The sequence below is a fragment of the Chaetodon trifascialis genome, chromosome 2, assembly GCF_039877785.1.
Source record: "Chaetodon trifascialis isolate fChaTrf1 chromosome 2, fChaTrf1.hap1, whole genome shotgun sequence".
In the NCBI taxonomy this organism is placed as follows: domain Eukaryota; kingdom Metazoa; phylum Chordata; class Actinopteri; order Chaetodontiformes; family Chaetodontidae; genus Chaetodon; species Chaetodon trifascialis.
Window position 1 is genome coordinate 26,332,505 of NC_092057.1, and position 21,549 is coordinate 26,354,053.

Sequence of the window (21,549 nt, forward strand, 5' to 3'; positions counted from 1 at the left end):
AAAACACAAACTTTGACAATCAAATTTAGGCCTTGTGTTTTCTGTGATGGATTATCCCGCATGGGCAGTTTTCAAGATGTTTTTCATGCTGTAGACAATGACTGGACACCCTCCTGAAGGCAGCAAAATAAGCTCTGATGTCTCACAGTAGGCTGACCGTGTACAGACCAACGTAGGACAGAGACACTGATATTGTCCTGATAAGACTCACCTCTGTGTTAATGTGACTTTGGTGGGTGATATTGGTCATGTTTGTTGTAATTAATTAATGTTTATGTGTTTTCTGTGGTAGTTTGATCTTCCCTGGGGTGAATCTGGGTGCCAGTAGTCAGTTCAGTGACTTCCTGGATGGCCTTGGACCAGCTCAGCTAGTGGGAAGGCAAACACTGGCTACTCCTGCTATAGGTAAGACACTGGTGTCTCTTCTGTACATACTGTATGTCATAAGAAGAGGCAGGGTAGACTCTGAACAGGTCGCCAGCCAATCACAAGGAATCTTTATTATAGTAGTAGTAGTAGTAGTAGTAGTAGTAGTAGTAGTAGTATTGGTTGTAGTGGTATTCAGCTCTCGTTTATTTCTAGTGTGGGTGTGGTCCAGGGTATTTTTCTATTATTAGTTACTGAGTAATTTGCCCACCTATTTAGAGATAAACCCTTAATTGAAAAGATCAGTAATAGTAATAATATAATACCATAAAGTATAATATATAATGTAATAATATAGTCAGATATATTATAGTACATTATGAAGTATGCATTAAACCATTTAATTAATATTGCACCTATACATACACGTGATGAAGAGCTAAGTGAAACGTGGTGCTCTCATCAGTGTTAATGAAGGATTGCATAACATGTACTGTACATTTTCTGGGCTGCTGTGCCGTCACTACCTGATACCCTTGTGCTTTCTTTCCTCTTCATCTTGCAGCTGCCAGCACCTTTAGCTCTGCAGCACACGCTGCCAGTGATGTCTTCCTGTTATATTGAACCAATCATCTGCTCACTTTTCTGTGTTTCCCAGGTGACATCCAGATTGGTATGATGGAGAAAAAGGGCCAGCTGGAGGTGGAAGTCATCAGAGCTCGAGGACTCGTACAAAAGCCAGGATCAAAATCCCTCCCTGGTGAGAACCTGACCAAGCTTGAGATACCGAAGAGCAAGTTATCCCTCCCTGCCTCTCAAGACGTGGGCCTTAGACTCTTCACAGTATTACATAATATACATCAGGGGAACCCAGCAGATAGACCGGACTGAAATGTGCCCTGTGCTTTTCTTTCCCATATAGACATATGTGAGATCTGATCTGGATTATAATGGCGAGCCCCTGTGTTCCTCACTAATAGCTTTCTTTATTGTTTTGTTTCTGCCCTCAGCTCCATATGTCAAGGTCTATCTGCTGAATAATGGAGCATACGTAGCCAAAAAGAAAACCAAGATTGCACGGAAAACACTTGACCCACTGTACCAGCAAGCACTGCTATTTGAGGAAAGCCCACAGGGTAAAGTCTTACAGGTGAGCTGAAGATATCATTTCTCTACATCAAAAAGAAAAAAGAAAGATGTTTTTTCTTTTTTTCTAAATTCATACTGCTGAAATATGTTTCAGCAGGATGAACCAAACTGCTGTGTAATTTGACAGAAAATGATTTTCCTTCAGGTGATTGTATGGGGAGACTATGGTCGCATGGACCATAAAAGCTTCATGGGAGTTGCACAAATCCTATTGGAGGAACTGGACTTATCAAGCACAGTTATTGGTTGGTACAAGCTGTTCCCACCATCCTCCTTGGTGGACCCGACACTTGCCTCCCTCACGCGGCGGGCTTCCCAGTCATCACTCGACAGTTCCTCCGGACCTCCTGGGGTCCGATCCTAGTGGACCAACAGCTCTACACCACTCAACGAGTAACAAACTCATGGAAGTACTGTAGAGAGAAACAAACAAAAAAATGATGGCGGAAATGTAGAACAACAACAACAACAACAACAACAACAACAACAATCAGAAACAGTCACAATGAGAAAGCTTTGTTGAGATCTGACAATCACTTCTGTCGCGATTAATTTTGTCTGTTGTAGGGAGCGCCACATTTCACTGTTTCATATCCATTTAAAGAAAAATCTCATAGTTGTAGTCTGTGTGTGCTGAAGACGCAGGGCTGCCAACAGACAACAAGCAGTACGACGATTAAGTGTCAGAGAATCATATGAAGCAGGGTGATTTTTAACTGAATCAATAATAGCAAAGAAATGTATGTAAGCATCGGAATGTATGGACTCGAGACAGAGGTAATCACCCTCCACACCTGCAGGTGGCGCAGTCCTCTCTGTAGTGGCCTCCTCCAGAACCCCAACAGACTGCTGGCACCTCTGCCCCCAGGCAGGGTGCTCCCGTTTGGGTATTCAGTCTGGAAGTACAGGGCCTTCTTCTGGTGCCTAGACCTTGGAGCCGCATCACTGGTCCCTCTCTCTCGCAAAATCCTCTTTTCAATATGTTTACCATGGCTGCTCTGTAGCCACACTGTTTCAGCGTGTTTGCTTTGTCGTTCATTTCTTTCCCTTTGTTACTACTGGCACAAAATGTTTTTACAGTGCGTAAAATGCTCATGATAATGTTGTCAGTCTGGTGTGTGCATGGAGAGAAAAAACAAAACACAAGAGATAAAAAAGGATATAAAAACTATTAAATGTCTGCAAGTGTTATGCAGGGGGTGGGGGTGGGGGGGTGGTGATGATGACACAGCATAGATTTTTACACTTGACAGTGAAACTAACGTGCAGCGTTGTTTTCCTTGTTCCACCACTGGCAAATGTTCAGGCCAGTCGTCTTTGTATAGATGTATATTAGGCCTCCCAGGAGGTTGACCAATAAATAAAATTTATGTCACTTTGAAATATCACAAGGGTAAAACATCACTGTAACAAAAAAAAAAGAAAAAAAAAAGGAAATCTTTGTTCACCCACGCAAGAGCAAGATAGGACCGTCCAATTTTTCACATTGTTTGGGGAGTGCGTTCCCTCACCCCAGCACGTTTCAGGTTTCTATCCAACCCTTAGTTTACATTCTTTTGAAAATTTAAACACAAGCACAAGAGCTTGATTTTTTTACAACAAAAAGTTAAACTTTTTGAAAAAAACATGTGGTTAAAAAAAGAAAAAAAGAAAGAATCCCGTCACTGGTTCTGTTCATTTCACTGTCTTGATAATAGGAAACGGACAAAGAGAAAAGAATCGCTCACAGTTTCCCTCGTGCATCTCTGTGAATGTGAAAGTAACCAATCAGACTGATCTGTCGGGACACCAACACCAATGCTCATCCTCTGTTCGGCCCGCAGGCTCTTCCCAGCAGGAAAAAGGCGGGGCCAGCATGACTTTGGAACCTGTTCCAAGCTGCATGCACATTTTTGTAAAACGAAACAGATACAGAAAAAAAGATACTGAACTAGATACGTGTGTTAGTTCCACATACTGTAGGGCCGCTTGTATGTTGCATGCAGTTGTACAGTTTGCTCGTACTTGAATATTAAAGAGATAAAACCAAGAAACCGAAGCCATTCCCATTACGCAAAGATATTTGAACTCAACTGCAGTCTATTCCACGTCCCTCAGTCCGGTGCTGAATGTCTCTCAAACTAAGTCCCAAGATTACGTTGATGTCTTTCCTCGACCCTCTGGAAGATGTACTGTACTGTACAGTCGTACTGAGCAGACCTCACAGCCCCTCTTACTGTTACTCCACATCATAGTATACCTCCAAGGGGCTGAGATGATGTATGAATAAATATGTACAAATCAGATCCACTTATATGGAAATATGAATTATGTTTCAAAATAATGATTTCAGATATGCTAACACATGAACTGTTAAGTTATATAAAGAATAAATGCAGATGCACAGAGAGTCATACCCTGTAAATACTCAACAGCCATTCACTGGGTTTTCATTCAGTTCAGTGATAGTTGCAAAGGGGCCAAGTCATATAATGAGGAGCTGTTAATGTCAGCAGGGACCATGCAGTGGGAGGACACAAGGCGATGGTCTTTGGTCACGTACTGGCCGATCTTAAACGCGTGGCCGCAAAAAACTACAGGTGTACCACTACTCTCGAAGTCGTCATCTGAACACTTCTTTGTGCTTCAAACCCAATGTCTGAACCCTGGCCATGTTCAGTCCCACTTCAGAAGAGTTGGCTTTTCTTTTCATCGTCCGGTGAAGCTGGTTTTCCCTTTTTTTTCTTTGTCAGTATTAACAAGAAAAAAAACTGCTGATTGTTTACAACTTCTGTGTTCCACTGAAACAAAAAGAAAATTGAAAAAAGTAAAGCATTCACTGCAACATTTCTTGTTTGTATAACAGATGTGGCTCAAATGATGTGTATGTTTTATATTTAAAAAAAGTTCATTTTTATTATTTACAAATAAAAAGAATGTGTGGAAGAAAACTGCTTTCATTTCAGTGCCTCCCTCGAATCTCTAAGCTAAATCATATTTTGAGGGGTTTTATTTTTATTTTTCTCTCTGCCCGCCGCTGCCATTGACACGATGTTAAGAGGTCAAAGTGAAAAACGTCAGCCATGTTTCAAAATGGGATGTGCTGCCATGTTTGTGGTAAAGTTATTTTCCTCAGTCGCATAAATGTCCTCAGTCATGCCAGTACTAAAAACTACAAATAAACCTGCCAAATTCTGATGAAATAACCAAAAAGGTGCCGTGAGGTCTCACATTAAAGGTAATGCAGAGGGTCTGCAGATTTTGAGGCCTTTTTTGTATTAACAATGGACCAAAAGACTGTGTTTAATGTGCAAAGTGCCCTCAGCTTGGTGTTACCCCTGCAACATGGCTGTTTCGATTCACTCTCACAGCTCTCATCCACATTGTGTCCAGCAGCACATGGCAGCTGTTTAAAGCAATAAACCCAGAGTGCTACCAGCCCAGCACCAAACAACAGACAGGCAAAGTTAGCGACTAGCTGATGAACATACAGTAGTCCAGCACTTAGCCGCTAAAGAGCCAGATCTTTCCCTCAGGAGCTGGTGGAGAGCAAAACAGAACAAAGGAGAGACAGACTGACGTTTTCCATTTGGACAGAGACATGACTTCAAAGGAATAGTGTTTCTCTGTGGCTGCAGGAAACATGCTAATATCGTTTTTATTAGTGTTACTTACAGTATCTGTTACACTGACTGTCCATCCCTCTCATTTAACGTGATAAATCTCATTTGTTGTTGCTACACTCATTCTACCAGAACTCTGCTAATTAGTGTTCCATTAATCATTTTTAGCAGTTGCAGGCAAGGTTGTGCCTCCCTGTCACAAAATCTGCTCTCTCCATGCAGCTGTAGAAGGAAAAAGAGAATTTCATACAGTAAAAGCACATTTCTGCAGAGCAACAGTTTCAGCATGTTGATAAATGCACACACCAGCTGTGTGGCGCTATAGTGTAACGGCATATGGCTCTGCCTTGGGTGCTGCTATATTGTGCCTCACTGAAGAGGAAGTCGAACCAATATGGCCTCACGTGTGACCTCACATATGATACAGTGCAGCAGAGGGCTTGGGAGATTTATGTTCCACATCCTCTTGTTAAATAAGCAGAGGGCCCCCGAAACAACATCTGCAGGCAATCTTGACTAACCCTCCCACCAGCCTCGCCGTGCCAGCCGGGCCCCCGGCTCGTCACAGCATCAGGGGTCACGACCTCCGTGTACAAAGCCTGGATACAGACCGTGGTGGAAAGGGGAACCGCAGATCATACAGGTTGGAGGTCAACATAAAATTTCCATGCTGCTCCCGGGAAGTGGATTAATCTATCTAATCAGTTCAGACATCACACATCGGTGGAATCAGAGACCAGGACTGGAAGTGCAATACAAACATTATGAAGTTCATTTTTAATATCATCCATGAAGATGACCTTCCCAAAGAAACAGAAAAAGCAAACAAACAAAAACTTTGGGAAACAGGACATATAAGCTGAAATCTGTTCTGATATGAAATAGACTGTTTACTTTACTGTGTTTCTTCGTTCTAATACATTTACTTTGAGGCATGACAGGGTGCATGTGTTTGTTGCAGGAAGCCACCTCACCATGTGACAAGATTAAATGATTCTGTTTGAAACCGTCCACTACTTTGAGGAACAAGTAGAACTGTTGAGCTCTACTTTAAGATGTACAGTGAAAACACATTTTAGGAGTTTCGTTTTCGTTTTTAAGTATCAGGAGATACACACCATCTTTGAAAACGTTTTTAATGACTGACCCACTAGTTGGCCATAGCTTGCCTACTTAAAGTAGCTCTCAGCACTCTATCTGATTCAATGATCTGCTCTTAGTCAGAGCCACTTATGATATGTCAGTGTAGCAGAGATTACCAATGCTACACACAACCTTAATCTAACCGTGTGAGCTTCAGTGCCCAAAAATATTTATGTGACCATGAAGTCTCGTTTACTTCAGGGGTAAACGGCAAGAATTAGAAGTGAGCGCCAAAGAGAAGATTTGTATTCAATTGTAGTGTTCTACTGCTTGTCTGGCGCTGCAGCCACCAGTAGATGGCGTAGTTTTGTTGGAAGACAGGAAGAGTTAGTCAGTACTCAGAGGACGTCAAACATCTGCAGGTAACAGCAAGGCTTGCACACTCTCGGGTTCAATAAATTGAATATGAGAATACACACTTCCTGAGACCCTGAGTGGCTTTCAGCCACACATACATACAAAGAGTCTGCTTCCCCCTCCTCACTCACTCTGACTTCACTGCAAGAACAAAGAACGGTCTTCCCTCATGTGGTCGGTGCTTTGCTGTGTCTGACGACAGCATCCAGTCTGGGTGATGATGAGGAAGCTTGAGCAGATGGCTCTGTAGAGTTAGAAAATGTCTAGAAGAGGATGTGCACTGAGGGTCTGAGAGGAAGTCCATGCCGAGACATAACAGACGTGACATTCTTCTTACCGCTTTCATTCGAGGCTATAGTGACATAAAGGAAGCTGTAGTTTCACTTCATTAACCCTCCTGACACACAGTCCAGCTTACTCTGAATACACAGACCGATAGGGGTCAAATGTGTTGTGCATAATAGACAGCTTTGACTTTGTAATATAAAAGCAGCACAGCACAGCAGCAGTGGAAGACATCAGAAGGTGTGATACGTTAAAGATCAACTCATTTAAGAGAAACGCGTCTGATGGTTGCAGTGACAGCAGGATAACAGATGACAGAGCAGTCTTGAAGGAGTGACACTGCGTGGTTTCTCTCATGCAAATAGAAATCAAATACAACAGCAAGAACGCTTGATAGAAGCATAGTTGCAGAACGCACGCTACTCCATTAAAAACATTCCCTGGATTAAAAGTCTTTTTGGTCACAGTATAATATTCTCTGCAGATGTTCAGTGAGCAGTCCTCAGTGGTTACTTTTCCAGCCGACCAAGTGGAAAATTCATCAGAATCCATGTTACCTGATAGGCTTTTTTAAAATGCGGTGTCATTTGGAAGTCTTGGGGAAATTAAATTACACGAAGAGTTACGGTTGTTCGTTTGTATTTCTGCTACCACCTGAAAAAAACGTAATCAATGGCGTCTGAAAACTTTATTCAAAGTGTTTACTGCGACACGAGGCTCGAGATAAAGTCACGCGAGGGCACTACCAGCTCAGATGCGCATCTGCCGTGGACGCGCAGCTAGAAGCAACAGGCTGTAAAGCGCACAGGGAAGAGAGCCTGTGCTGAAAATTAATGCTAAAAATATCTTCTGTCCCACTGCAACGGACACAAATTGCATCTGTAACTTGTTGTTTTGTCAGATTGGACAGCACGGCGCACAGGCCAGGCGCGATGGAGATCTTTACGCGCGGCGGCGGTTGTGTAAATTGCCTGAGAAGAGCTTGATGCAAGACGAAAGAGGGCGGTCAAAGTGTGACGGTAAACAGTGCGCCTTGCTCTGGCAACGCTTCCACTCCCAACTCAGTGCCTGTTAGACTGCGTCTCGCACGTGTATTGTTCGTGTATTGCTCCCGGCACGCATGCTTGAAAACACCTCGGCGCACTTGATGCCCGCTTTGGTGATGCCATGCCCCGGAACCACAGCGGAGACGAAGGCAGCACCGGGCTCTGGATGAGGACATCGCCGGGGCACCGTAACGAAGGCTACGGCTTGAAAGATGTGGAGTCCGGACGAAGGATGATGAACAACGCGGGAGACGGTTTGCTGTCAGCCTCCACCGCAGCAGGTGCTGCCGGGTCCGAGAGCCTGAGGGGGAAGCAGGGAGCCCGGCTCAGCCTGCTCGGGAAGCCGCTCATATACAGCGCGCAGAGCGGCCGGAGAAACGTGCGCTACCGGCGGCTCCAGAACTACCTGTACAACGTGCTGGAGAGACCGAGAGCCTGGGCGTTCATCTACCATGCGTTTGTGTAAGTTTATTTCCATCATTTGCATGTAGGATAATGTGTTGTGAAGATCTGAAGTTGCACACCTGTTGATGCTGCTCCACCCTCACTGCAGGGACACGCTTCAAACAGCACATTTCAAGCAGCTCAAAGGGGCACGAACACACAATGGTCCAAGGTTGTTTCATCCAACAGGAGCACGCTGTGCCATCTCCTGCTCGAATCTGACATATTTTCACAACTCGCTTTGTCACTTTTGTATGTGAGGGCTGACATGTAATCATCTTTAAAGCACAGAATGGGCACATCATTACCAGAGCCAGTTTCACAGCTTGTAAAGAAAATCCCTTCTCTGCAGTTTGATGCAACCCATTGAAATCCATGTACGGCTTTATGATACAAAGGGAGGCTTACTGTAACCCTCTCTATACATGACTCTTGATGGCTGGGAAGGAGTTTTGCTCATTGGAGCTTCAATGTAACGTTGAACACACGAATACAGTTAGTACAGTTGTACTTTCACTAGAACATGGATATGTAGTTGCCTAAACATCAAAGACTGTTTCCTCATTGACTTCTGCATTTATGAGGCCCTCAGTGGTGAAAAGTTTCACATCTACTCTGTTAAAAACAAAACTTGTGCTCTGTGTGCTCCTGAAGGTCAAGAACCAGGAACATTGTAAGCCTTCCTGTCTGCTCTCTGTCATTCTTGGCTTCTCAAACAGCTGCATTTAATTTCCCGCGTGCGACAGTTGTTGTGGCATCATGACTTTCGGGGAGGAAGGAAGTTGAGACACATGCTGACTGTAGAGCACCATCTTTTCTTTTTTTTTCTTTGGTGTGTGGGTGGGGTATGTGTGTGTCCCGGCATGAGGAGTGGCTGGACAGAGAGGAGGGGTGGTGCTGCTCTGCTTCAGATATTGCACTTCATCCAATGAAACTGATCACTTTTATTTTTAAAGCCTCCTCGAAGTAGCTGTTATGGCAAATTGTGGGACGGCAGAATAACATGAAGCATACACGCTCCCATTGACCGTGTTATGTTCAGTGATGTTCATTGAGGACACTTGAAAATGTATTAAATTTTTCTAGAAAATAAAGTAGCTTCATTAACTGTTTACACTGTTTCAAGACTTACTGCTTTTTACACGTAATATCACAATTAAAGGCCCAGAAAGTGGAAATTCATGGTGAAATAGGAGTTTGGTGGTTAGCACCAGTATGACCCTCTTTCTTTTTTACCCGTGCTGTTTAATCAGCTTTTTCTAACATTTTCCTCTCAGATTTGTACATATTTTCTATTCTTCTGAGTTATTGAAGGGTGTCCAAGCTAGTTAGCTTTCTAACAGTTAATTAGCAAGCTTGTTAGCTCGGTCGCTATTTGTACCGTTGATTGCCTGCCTCACAACTGAAAAAACATATCTCTTTAATGGATCACTTTGTACTCCAAATGCTAGTGGTAGAACTCAGTTAATAAGCTACGACAGCGTCCTCCATTCTGGACTCTCCTGCTCGTTGTTACCTCACAGGTCAACACTGTTAACCTTGGTCAATGTGGCAGATTTGCGTGTCAAAGTTAAACGAAGTTGATTTCCACACAGAGATATGGACAGATTAGTTCAGCCAACGTGCGTGAAGCCACTGATTGCGGTGATTCTGATGTTTTAAAAGCTGGACTGTGTGGGAGGTGCAAGCGAGCCTGAACTCTAACTAGTCTCTTCAGTCAGGCCAGTTTGTGCATGAACTGGACCCTGAATTCACTTATTTGCTTTAACCGAATGAAAGGAGCTGGTATTTCCAGACAATCAGGATTCAACATTTGCCCAGGAGCAGTTTGTCTTGCATCCGCGATATCCATCTGATAAACACCTCTTTATCTGAACTGCTGAGCATCATGGGCAACATTCTCTTATCTGGAGCTGCAGTAGCATGCATTTGGAAACAGTATCATTTACAGGGTCTCTTTGATATCCTTCAAAGGAACTTTTTACACAGTGTAAGGTTGCTCATCTATTCAGACTTGCTTACTCTCTATAAACTGCTTCACACGGTTCCCCATCCCTATTTATTGTATCTTGTTTTTTATCTTGTATTTTATATCATTGTTTGTATTTTTTCTGTACAGCGACCTTGGGTGTCCTGAAAGGCGCTTTCAAATAAAATGTATTATTATTATTATTTGGAAGAGAACATATAGTCTCTGCAATCGAAGGATTACATTTGTGGTGGTGTTGACGTGTTTCAGACATCTATTCAGTCCCTGTTCATTGCAAGGCCTGTCCAGACTGAATGGGGTCAAAGATTAATGATGTAACGATGTCACCATGTGACCACCATGGGGGGCACCAAGCTCAAAGGTGACTTTCCATATCCTCTTTTATTGGGACCATAACTTTAGAGAGACACCATTGGATTTCTGGATGTTTGATCTACTCTTTTGCTAAAGGGTTGACTCAAAAATGCACATTTACATATCTTATGAAAGTGTTGACTCACGCACACCCACAAGGATCCACGGACTTCTACTCTTTTCGCTTCACATGAGCGTTAGGAAAGCATGGTTGGGTGGCTGGGAAGTTGGTGAATGATTTTCTTTCATCCCTGTGGCTCTGAGCTTGAACGGGAGAAATGGAGGGGCCTGAACTCCCACTCAGCTCTTTGTTCCTCTGCTGTTATGAATGCTGCTATGATGGTTAGTGGCCTTGAAAGTTACACTGGTCTGCTGATATGACCATCGTTGCAGTTGAAAGTCTCACTGTTACTGTGTTTATCGACAAAATAAGATAATATCCATGTCCAGCTAATGATAAAGCTAGTTGTTGTTCACGTGTTCTGCTGACTGACAGTATATTTATCAGTGTGTCTTTGAACCAAATTTCTGTAAACTGAGCTGTTGTTCAACAGTAACTGTTGTTTAGGAGTCAGTGTAGGTGCCATAGCAAACAGGGCCAGTCCTAGCCCTTTTATGGTCTTTTCACATTTTAACCACTCAATCATTTGGTGCGAATTTTTGTTAAAATTTGTGTAATATAATTTATATTACTTCAAAGTAATTTAAAAAGAGATGCCTTGCATGTCGGTTGGCCCCAGGACAGGGTGTTGCCCTTAAGTTGATGCCTTGTTTGACTTTACCACAGACCGATCCTGATACACACATTAGATGAAAACTCGACTGCAGTCCCCAAATGACCGACTCATACCTGACCCCAAAATATACCTCATTTCCTTCATCTTAATTAAGAAAGAATGGGTGGTCTTCTCTGCTGAAATGATGGCCATGCTTTAACATAAAACTTGAGCCAACTGTATGTTTAAATGATCTTTAGTTATGTGATTGTGTTGAGGAAGAAGCAGCGTTTTAGTAAATATGACTGGTGGAATGACAGTAAGATAAACTCAGTGCAATGCAAACAAGAGTAATAGTTCTATGATTACTGATTACTCTTTGAAAAACTGGATTTTTTTCAAGTGTTGTCAGCACTGATTTATTGTAACACTACCAAGGGTTTTAGCACTTCACGATAGCACTTCTTTTCTGCGTTTGCTAGCGTTTTTGGTACATTTACATTCCTTGCATACATTACAGCTAAGAGGTGTTCGCTTTCCATGGGCCACCTGCAAAACACTTTTATTGGCTGGGTGCAGGAGAGCAATGCCTTCAAAGAGGTGGAGGTCATTGCACAGAGCTGCATAGTGAAGAACCTGCTTTTCTTTGCTGTGTAGTTCAGAGTCAAAACATAAACACCAAAATGATCCTAAAACCTGCAATAATTTCTTTGGCCGCTTGGTGGCAGCAGAAAAAACTTGTGAACTTAGGGTTGTGAATCTTTGAGAATCTCATGAATCGATTTTTGGGTGCCTGATTTAGAATCGATTCTTGATTCAAAATCGATTGTGGATTGAATGAATAGAAAAGGTAGCATTGATTTTCACTCTCGTGCTCCAGTATACTGTGTGCCAATCCATTCACTGGTGTCCTTAGTCCACTCAGGTACAATATGAATCATACTTGGAAATTAAGGGAGATGATCTTGCCTTTTCATTTGAAAAAGTTAACAGCGTTAATTAGTGTATTCATTGGAAAGCATCTTACAGTCTTTAGCCTATATGGGAACAACCAAGTGAGGGGGAGTACTCGGCCTCTCTGATCTCTGATCTAAGCGGGCTCTGGACTTCTGAGGTGAAACAACAGTTGTTTTCTTCACCTCACTTGGTTTCAGTTGTTTAATGCTGCAGTTTGCGTTCATTAGTTGGTCTCAACTGTCACTGCTGATGGCTGATCAGGTCTGCTAACGTAGGTAAGGTAACTATTCAGCCAGTAAATCAAAAACGTCTTGCAACCACTACATTTTGAAGATGAAATACTAGAAACTCTATTGTGTGCGTGCTGTAAATTGTCTGGGTGTTCCGCCTTTTTGTTCTGTCAACATCACGTTATTATGTTAACATTCAACTTTGCCATTTGTGAATCAATTTTGAATCAGAGGATACGAATCACAGTTCTTTTTCCACTCACCCCTATTGTGAACACAGCATTGGCATATGATTACCTTGAACTTGATATAGCCGACATGTTATCCAACAGTTGCTTATTTACACATCAAGCACTTACGGAGAAGCATTATCCATTGATTTGGAGTCATGGTTCTGTAAGTCATACTCTCTCTCTTTTAGCTCTGTCTTTGATCTCTGCTGCAGTTCGGTTTTTACAGCCCACACTGTTAGTGTCACTGTTTGGGTTCACTCTGACTCTTCACATTGAGTGTTTTCAGTGAGACAATTCTTATAAACCCACTGTTCACTACCTGCTGGGCACCTAACAGTAAACGGACAAAATAAGCAACTAACTGGTGAACATAGTGGCGCTTTAGCAGCTATAAAACCAGATATTTCACTCAAGAGTTGGTAGAGACCCAAAACAGAGCTAAAAGGAGATTGACACGTAAAATATATTCAGTCCGATTCAAATTTGTCAGGTGGCAGGAAACACAAGGTCAAATCAATATGGATGTATTTGGAATATACGGAGCATGGATGTGTACCTGTAAGTAGACAACTGTTTGCTAACACGTTGTGTTGTCAGCTTTATGATAGTACAGGCACACAAAATCCGGCGAGGATGCACCTGAACGCACCAGACCACTGACAGCTCCAGCTGGAGGGGGACGTAGCGCTGTGAAGGCAGCGCTTTTGGCTTGCCTATTTTCAACATGGCTGCCAGGTCACAAACTTTCTCATAACAGTACTCTAAAATATGCTCCTGAAAACATTTCAATCGTTTTAGGAAATGCACTGAGAGAATCTTGATGTTTTATGTGCGCTGCCTAGTTTGATCTGGCTAAACAAATCAATGAATGCATAGTTAATCACCGTAATCCATAGGTAAACTAATTCCAGCCCAGGTTTTAGAGCACATGTGTATTGATTATATGGAGATGAATTTTGCTCAAAGGTGCGAGTTTTCATGAATGTGTTTGTTTTTGCAATATTGTCTGTGTGTTTGCGCATGCTTCCTCATGAGGATGAGTGTGTTTGATACTAATGTGGCCAAGCTGTTCTGCCTGAGCAACTGAAGCACTGTTTGGATAACTCACAGAAGTTCAATTTCACCATCCACTGCTTTCAGGTGGTAGTAAAAAAGCTCTTTTTCTTATCTGACTCGTCGGAGCTGACATATTAGAAACAGGTCAGAGGAGCAAATACGCTTACAAGCCTGGCCTCGCAGCATTCGGTTATCCTCTCTTTGACGTGCCTACATCCTCATTGGCTTTGATGCTCAAAGTGATATTTCACCTTCAACTCTGTTCCATTTTCTAACGCACATCTCCAGGTGAACTTACTTCTTGAAAATTGTAACACAAGGAGCAGCCAACATCAGTCAACTTCACCTTCATGTTAGGGGCCGGCTGTGGCTCAGGCGGTAGAGCGGTCGTCTGCCAATCAGGAGGTCGGTGGTTCGATCCCTGGCCTCCGCAGTCCACCTGCCGAAGTATCCTTGGGCAAGATACTGAACCCCAAAACTACCCCCGATGCTGCGCCATAGGTGTGTTAATTCATATGTATGTCACTTTGGATAAAAGAAAATTGTTAGCGTTTCAAAATAAAAGTCACTGCCGATACTTGGAGGGAAGGCATTTGATACTGGAGCTTCTATATGGAATCAAAGGCAAATATCTTGCACGTTCCTGTATAGTGTATGACTACTCGCTGCATGTATATTTTTATCCATTCCCTATGTGTGACAGCAGCAGCAGCACTGAGCCAGTCTTTGTGCTGAGCTGAGTTGCGCCTGGGGTCCCAGCCTGCCCTCCTTCCTGCTTGTAGGCACACATACACAGTGCTGCCATTCATCTCACCTTTGGATTAACAAGCTCTTATCCTTGCAAGTATGTTCAGGGGCAGGAAAGTGTGGGGGAAAAGGATACAGTGTTCCTCCACCTCAAGTCTCTGAGCTGGCGTTCTGAACTATGGGGGGACGGAGTGGTGATATGAACTCACTGCTCTCACTTGTTAAATATCTATCGGTCAGTTTATTGTTAGGGATACTTGAATTTATAGGCTGCTGTAAAGGATGTTGGCTCATCCTGAAAGCTGTGTTTGATAGGCATTATTGGGTACTTGAAGCCAACAGACACAATAAAATGTTTAGTAGACATCTGAATGACTAATCAGACACTCTTAATCCCACTGCTTTGTGTTAGATTTTCAGTTATTTTTATAGTCCAGCCATTGAGGGTCTGTCACTCAGAAATATCTGTTTTTGCTGTTAACCCTCTGCCCTTCTGTACTGTTTTGGCTTCAACTCAGAAAGCCCTCTCTGTACTGTAGATTCTGACATTCATAAAAATGTCTGTTTTCCATTCTGCTAGTGTGGACTGTATTTTCTTAACCTGTTTGACACGTTAGGGCATTTTGCACCGGCACATACTCAGTGTCGCTCTCTGAGTGTGTGACTCGGTGAAGAGAAGCCTCTCATAAACAGTCAGAGCAAAGTGTTGCAGAGAAACTGGCTGCTTTAATCAGCACAGTGACATCAAGCAGAGGTGTGATGATTTTGTGCACATGGTGGTTTCTTGACACTGCGTGTGCACAGGGGTGAGGAGCGGAAGCTGCTGGTGTTGTGTACTCATTGATGGTGTAAATTTGTCTGTGACAGCTCTGCGAGAGTAAGTGGAAGTCCAGTTCAGATGATGTGAGGACAGAATTTGTTTGTGTGTAATCTAAGTAGTTTCTATGGTAGTTTATGCATTTATTGTAGTTATACTACATAATATATATCATGTGTTAGGGCTTGGCTTAAAGCATTGTGGTTTAACATATTTTAGTCTTTTAACTGCAATTATATGTATCTTTTACACTACTGATTAAAAGTTTCCAAAGAGCATCATAACTTAAAGATTAGCTTCCTGCTCTCAACTGCTTGCCATCCATGTCCCTGTAATAGCATTATGAACTTGCAGAAACTACTATCATGTTTTGAATGTAGTTGCAAGCATTCACCGCTTTGAAAAGTCTTTGTGGTTTCAAGGATGCTCCCACATCCAAGGTCTCAGAGTTGACAGCCACACAGCAACTAGAGACAATAGCTTAACTTTGACAAAGAAGATGAAAGCAACTAAATGTTTGCAAAGACACATTACAGTATTACAGCTAGTATGAAGTCACTATGAAGTTGGTCTTCATAGTGCATGGAAATTAAGTGAAACCATTGGCTGAATGAAGTCAATCCAAAAACTTGAAATGGTTAACAATAATCTACAGGGTTATTCTTAAGAGGGGACGCTGGTCTTCTATATTCTTCTTGTTGTCCCATGAAAACACTTGGCTTTTCTGTTGCTTTTCCAGGTTTATGTGTGTGTTTAATTTTCGTAAAATGCCTGGGCTGTGTATTTTTTTTTTTAATTGCTACTCAAACAGGAGTAAATAGTGCAGTTGTTTTGGGTACTATTTTCAGCTGCGTATTAATCCAAATTTGATGTGCCAGTGAGTATTTCTGGTAGCAGGGTGGTGTATGTGGGACTGCGTCCAAATAAACTACAGTGCCCGTGTTCTTGGCAACAGAGGAACATGTCCCCCAGATCAACAGTGTGGCTCATCGGAGTGTTTTTTTTAGTTTTGAGCAGCAGCTCTACGGCACAGAGGCTCCGGATACACAGACTATACTTGTCAGTAGGATCAATGTGCACAGATGAAATCCTCTGGCTCTAAAGATGTGTTTTTACATTGTCCTCGTCTGTTTTTTACTGTGACATCACTTCATCGTGGTTTGGAATAAGAAAGAAAATTGTGCTTTCCAATCACCCATTCATTAAACCCCGCCAATCACATTTGTTTTGCATCAATGTATCCACTGTATATGTAGATCATTGTGCCAGTCGTTTGAATGCAGTGAATCAGAAGTCAGCCACAGCTGATGGGGATTGCTGCTGCAGGTATCATGTTTCAGTCCTGCATTTGCTCAGAGGGAGTTCCCCTCGCTCTGCTTTCAGAGACGGCCTTTCAAATAGACAAGGCCTTGGTACAGGGCACACCTATACACATGCATTGTAGGTATCGTGCGTCAGCTAAGAGAAACATCATTTACCTAAACAGCACCTGTTTGCTTCCTTTGAAAGGCTGCCTCACTTTAACACCTCCCACAGCGAGCAGGCAGGGATACAGCAGGTTTAGCCGCTTTTATCAAAAGGATGCTGATTTTCGCTGCTTTTTTGATACATTTTCCTCCAAATCTTGAATGCCCTGATACCTACCAGATAGCGTAAACTAATATTTGTCTCTGAAAAGTTCAGTGACTAACTGGTAGGCATCACTACTGGCTGGCTTCCTGTCTGTGAACACATCCAGCTTCCAGCTTGGCCTGGAACTCCTGGCCACAGCTGGGAACAAACCCTGCAATCGAGGGCAAGGGTTTTTCCGCTTGGCTGCCCCTCGAGTCTCTCTTTCTGATGACAAAGTTTTCGGTCTGATTGTCCAAGCCAGTCATTTCACAGGTTGTAGTCTGTGTGACTAAGCACTGACTCAATCACCTTTGGTGTAAGAAAAGCACCTTTTCCACAGTTCCTCCTTATTGCCCCTCCTTTCTTCTTCCTGCTCTTCTCATATGTGCTGCAGCGCCTCCAGTGAGTTCATGTTATTTATTTATTTTTTTACAGTTTTCTCATCTTCTCCTTCTCCTCCAAGACAAACCTCATCTCCCAGAATTATAGAGGCATTACATCAGAATGACCCGTACAGTCAGCTGTGAGTGGTATTGGAGTGTTGGATGTACATCTCTTTAGAGTCTTCATCGCCTCTTCCCACATGTCCTCCCTTCATCTCTCTCCCCTGTGGCCTGTGCAGACAGTGCTGCTTGTTTGCATTTCTGTCATCGCTGTGCCTATGTTAGCAGTGTGCTGAGGCCAGGCACTGGAACAAAGAGAGGGCCACAGAGTATGACCTCTCATAGCTCTGCCTCTCTTCTTAGCCTGTTTTTATTGTTGTTTCAGTCGTTCCTCATCTCTCAGCCTTAATCACAAATGTGCTGGCAGATGCTTGCCTTGAGGGGAGAGGCACGGGGGAGGCAGGCCGCTTGACTAGTTTGGAGATCTGACTGTAATAGTTCATCTGATATGGAGTGTTGCGCAGGCAGATTGGGACCTAATAACTGGGTTTATCTGCTGAGGTGCTTCACAGAAAGCCTCATGCAAAACACACACACACACACACACACACACACACACACACACACACACACACACACACACACACACACACACACACACACACACACAGTGCCAGCCTCCTAATATGTTTTTATGTAAGCAACACCAGCAACCCCTCAATGCGTCTGAGAAATCCCAAACTGAAAAGGGCAATTTTGAGCGCCTTCGTGTTGCCATAGCAATCGATGGTGCCTTCTTGAGCTCTCTCAAGACTGAAAAAAAAGGAAAAAGGAAAAAAAAGCTGTCTTGGGTGGATTTCAATAAGCAAACAAAAATAAATCAGAGTAAGCGCTCCTGCCTGCGTGTGCATTTCTGTCATCCACTGGTGGCGTCGCCTTTACTGGCCATGCTGTCACTGCTGTACCACCACCGCCAGCAGTTAGTCACGGCTGATGCAAGCCATGCCCTGGTCACCGCTACCATGCTATATTTAGGCATGCGGCAACTAGTTTAGTGTTCATGGGTCTGTCAGCCCATTACATGTCCCTGTGGGAATAACAAAGCTGACCCTGAACACCCCCCACTGCCCGAATCTAATATCTGATAGGTCAGGCCTTGTAATTGAATAGTGCATTTCTTTTTCAACTTTCTGTGATTTGCATTACTCTTCAGTTACTTTGGCTGCAGGATATGACTTGTTCACTTTTGTATAGAATGAAAATCAATTAAACACGTATATCACTCTATTTTTTTAAGGCTTTACAGCCTTTGTTAACATCCGAAGACAAACAGCATCTAAATGCCCCAGGAAAGGAACTCTTGCTTCAAAAATAGCAGCACTGTGCCTCGTTCTGGTGTGACGTAGACAACACACTACAGTAGTCATAATGTTGGGGGGGGGGGGGGCCTTCTATGCAAGGGCAAAGGATTTACCACCATCTGCATCTATAGCCAGGGTGAGCATACATGCTGGAGATGGGTCCAGGGTTGGGGGGCGGGGTGTTGATGGCAGCACATCAGGGAGATACAGCACCAGGCGATGCTTCCGGCACTCTGCTTGGCACGAGCCTGGTAACAATGCAGCATAGTTGGTGACAGGCCAGGGGCCCTCTGACCTCCCTGTCTTACCCACAGGGCCAACGCTGCAGCTGGGTAGGCAGCTTGTCCCTCTAGCCCCCACCACCCCCAACAACCCCCCCCCCCAAAAAAAAAAAAGAATTTAACCCTACATGCCCATCAGAATTGGCTTCTCCTCCACTGCGTGACAGCGAACTTGCCTCTTTGTCTGTCTGTGTGTTCATGTGTGCTCGCATACTAGTGTGATCTGTGTAAACCTGAGAGCTTGTTTGCACTCCATGTTATGACATAAAAAACTATCATTACTTTGCCCCTCCTGTGCCCTCCTCTCCCCCCTTCTGCAAATACACGACTGCGCTGTGGCGTTGATTTCCTTCTCCTGTTTTCCCCCTCGCTCCTGTAGTCCATGCCTTCATGCTTAATTTCACACAAACAGAAAAATGTGATGTCGGCCCTGTCTCCTGCTGCTGCATCCAGTAGTGAGATCGTACACAGCCCCTCTGTTTGGGAACATAAAAAGCTCAGTGTGGGAACTTCTGTGAAGCCCAGCCTCAGTCAACTGATGGCCAGTATGGAGGCAGAACAGAATACAGTATGTGTTTGTCAAAGTCAGCAGGTAAAGCAGAGCACTCAGGTCTCGAGCTGTCCTGTCAAAACAGCCAAATGGCTTTTAATGTACAATTTATTCTAATTTTATGAAACCAGTCATTTTATAATATTTCCACTGCTGTTTCTACCATAGCTTAGCTACCCTTAGGTTAGTGTTTTATGACTGCAAGTCACAAGTGTCAGGGGTCAACTCATTTCTGAGTCTGAATTCTGTGAGAGGGAGGCATATTTTCTGGTCAGCCATCATTTTTTCCCATAGTTATGCCCCTGCTCAGGCGTACTGGACCAGTGAGAGTCCCCAAAACTATTCCACGGCTTATAGTCCCACGCAGCCATGGCCCGGCCAATGTCATCTCTTTTCTATCCTCACAAAATTGGACAACGTGTACTGGGAAATGGTCAGCTGGGTTACCGGGCTGAGGTTAAAGTGCTGAGGTATGGATGAGTGCCGGGGAGCTTTTAACCATTACATTGCTCTGTTAGCACTTTCTTGTAGCAGACTTGTCAGAACACATTAGTGGTAAGTTTGAGGTCTCCTCAGGCAAAGTCCTCTGTCATCTAGATACAGAAAGCACTCTGTGTGTGTGTGTGTGTGTGTGTGTGTGTGTGTGTGTGTGTGTGTGTGTGAGGAGGGGGGTCGGAGACCGAAGGAGGAAGAGATCAGACACAGAGGTCTTCATGTGCCTCCACTTTTTTGAACAGGCTTATGTGTGTGTGTGTACGTGTGTTTGTGTGTGTGTGCAAGCCTTTCATAATGCTATTGCATGTAAAGTATATTTGACGTGTGATGAGTACACATAATGCCAGCATCTTTTGTAAAAGGACATAAATTCTAAAGTAAAATGAATCTCATATTATCTGGGTCATATTAGAATGACAGCTATTAACAGCTGTAGAGGAGCTGTGGCAGTGCATCACAATATGAAATAAATAAAAGAGCTCCATGAAGGCCAAAATCATCTGTGCCCACACTGCAGGTGCATCAGAAAGGGGGAAGATGGTCCCTAAAGTAATGATGATCATTATTCCAGACACAGGCAAACTGCAGTGACAAAGAGGAACATTAATGCTGCAGGACAATAGTGCATTAAACTACCCCGTGTCCTAGAAATTACCTTTCTATATTACTAAATTGTTTTCATAATTATGTTGTGGTGTCATAGGTAGTCACTGTCTGGATTCTGTTCAGAGTCAACATTTGTTTGAGTGAATGGAACACAGCATTGTTTGTACTGCTCTGGAGTCACAGGAGGTGAAGGTGGGTGGTGGATGTGTAAGGTGCAGCACTGTGACACCAGCTCGACCTGTAGAATAACGTACCTTTCTGCACATCTTAAAATATTACTGCCATAAATGAGTTTGTAGCCCCTGATGTGCAGCAGTCTGTGGATAAGCAAACTACGGCTCCTTAGAGAGCCTTTCCTTCAGTGATGCTGCTTCTCTCTGATACATGTTACAATCTTCCTTGATGGATGAGTATAGGAAGGGTTGACTGCATTGTTGTATTGCTTGAATCCTTTGTCTTCCACAATTTTGAATGGCTGGAGGTCAGTGGCAAACCTTTTAGCAAGCTGTTCATCTATCTTCCCCTGTCTCATTGGGTTTGTGACGGTGCTGCAGAATCGTGGAGAGATGTGTGTCTTGTTTTAGGTCTTGTACCAGTGGTTCTATGAGAGCTTGGTGCCTGGCCAGGCAATGATTTAGACCTAGAGCTTGTGTCAGAGGTAGATGCATGGGTGTGAGTGACAGTGGATGACTGACTTGTACCTGCTGAGGTCATGGTTTCAGCAGAAGAATTGGCGTTATCGTTATCCTGGTCACCATTGCTGTCTCACC

At 43.5% G+C, this 21,549-nt stretch overlaps 2 protein-coding genes across 17 annotated transcripts in view; both read left to right on the top strand.

Annotated features, from left to right (window-relative positions):
* The window catches only part of LOC139341316 (regulating synaptic membrane exocytosis protein 1-like), a 72,904-nt gene extending 68,452 nt beyond the window's left edge, over positions 1-4,452 (top strand). For all 13 annotated transcript variants that reach the window (XM_070977812.1, XM_070977820.1, XM_070977893.1 and 10 more), the window contains 4 exons: positions 293-405; positions 1,025-1,126; positions 1,377-1,516; positions 1,661-4,452. In XM_070977812.1, coding sequence (XP_070833913.1) covers positions 293-405; positions 1,025-1,126; positions 1,377-1,516; positions 1,661-1,879 — 574 coding nt within the window. In that variant the 3' untranslated portion in view covers positions 1,880-4,452. The remainder of the gene's footprint in view (positions 1-292; positions 406-1,024; positions 1,127-1,376; positions 1,517-1,660) is intronic.
* A 3,297-nt stretch (positions 4,453-7,749) lies between these two features.
* LOC139339765 (potassium voltage-gated channel subfamily KQT member 5-like) overlaps positions 7,750-21,549 on the top strand; it is a 116,688-nt gene continuing 102,888 nt past the window's right edge. For all 4 annotated transcript variants that reach the window (XM_070975223.1, XM_070975225.1, XM_070975224.1 and 1 more), the window contains exon 1: positions 7,750-8,410. In XM_070975223.1, the coding sequence (XP_070831324.1) occupies positions 8,070-8,410 (341 nt within the window). In that variant the 5' untranslated portion in view covers positions 7,750-8,069. The remainder of the gene's footprint in view (positions 8,411-21,549) is intronic.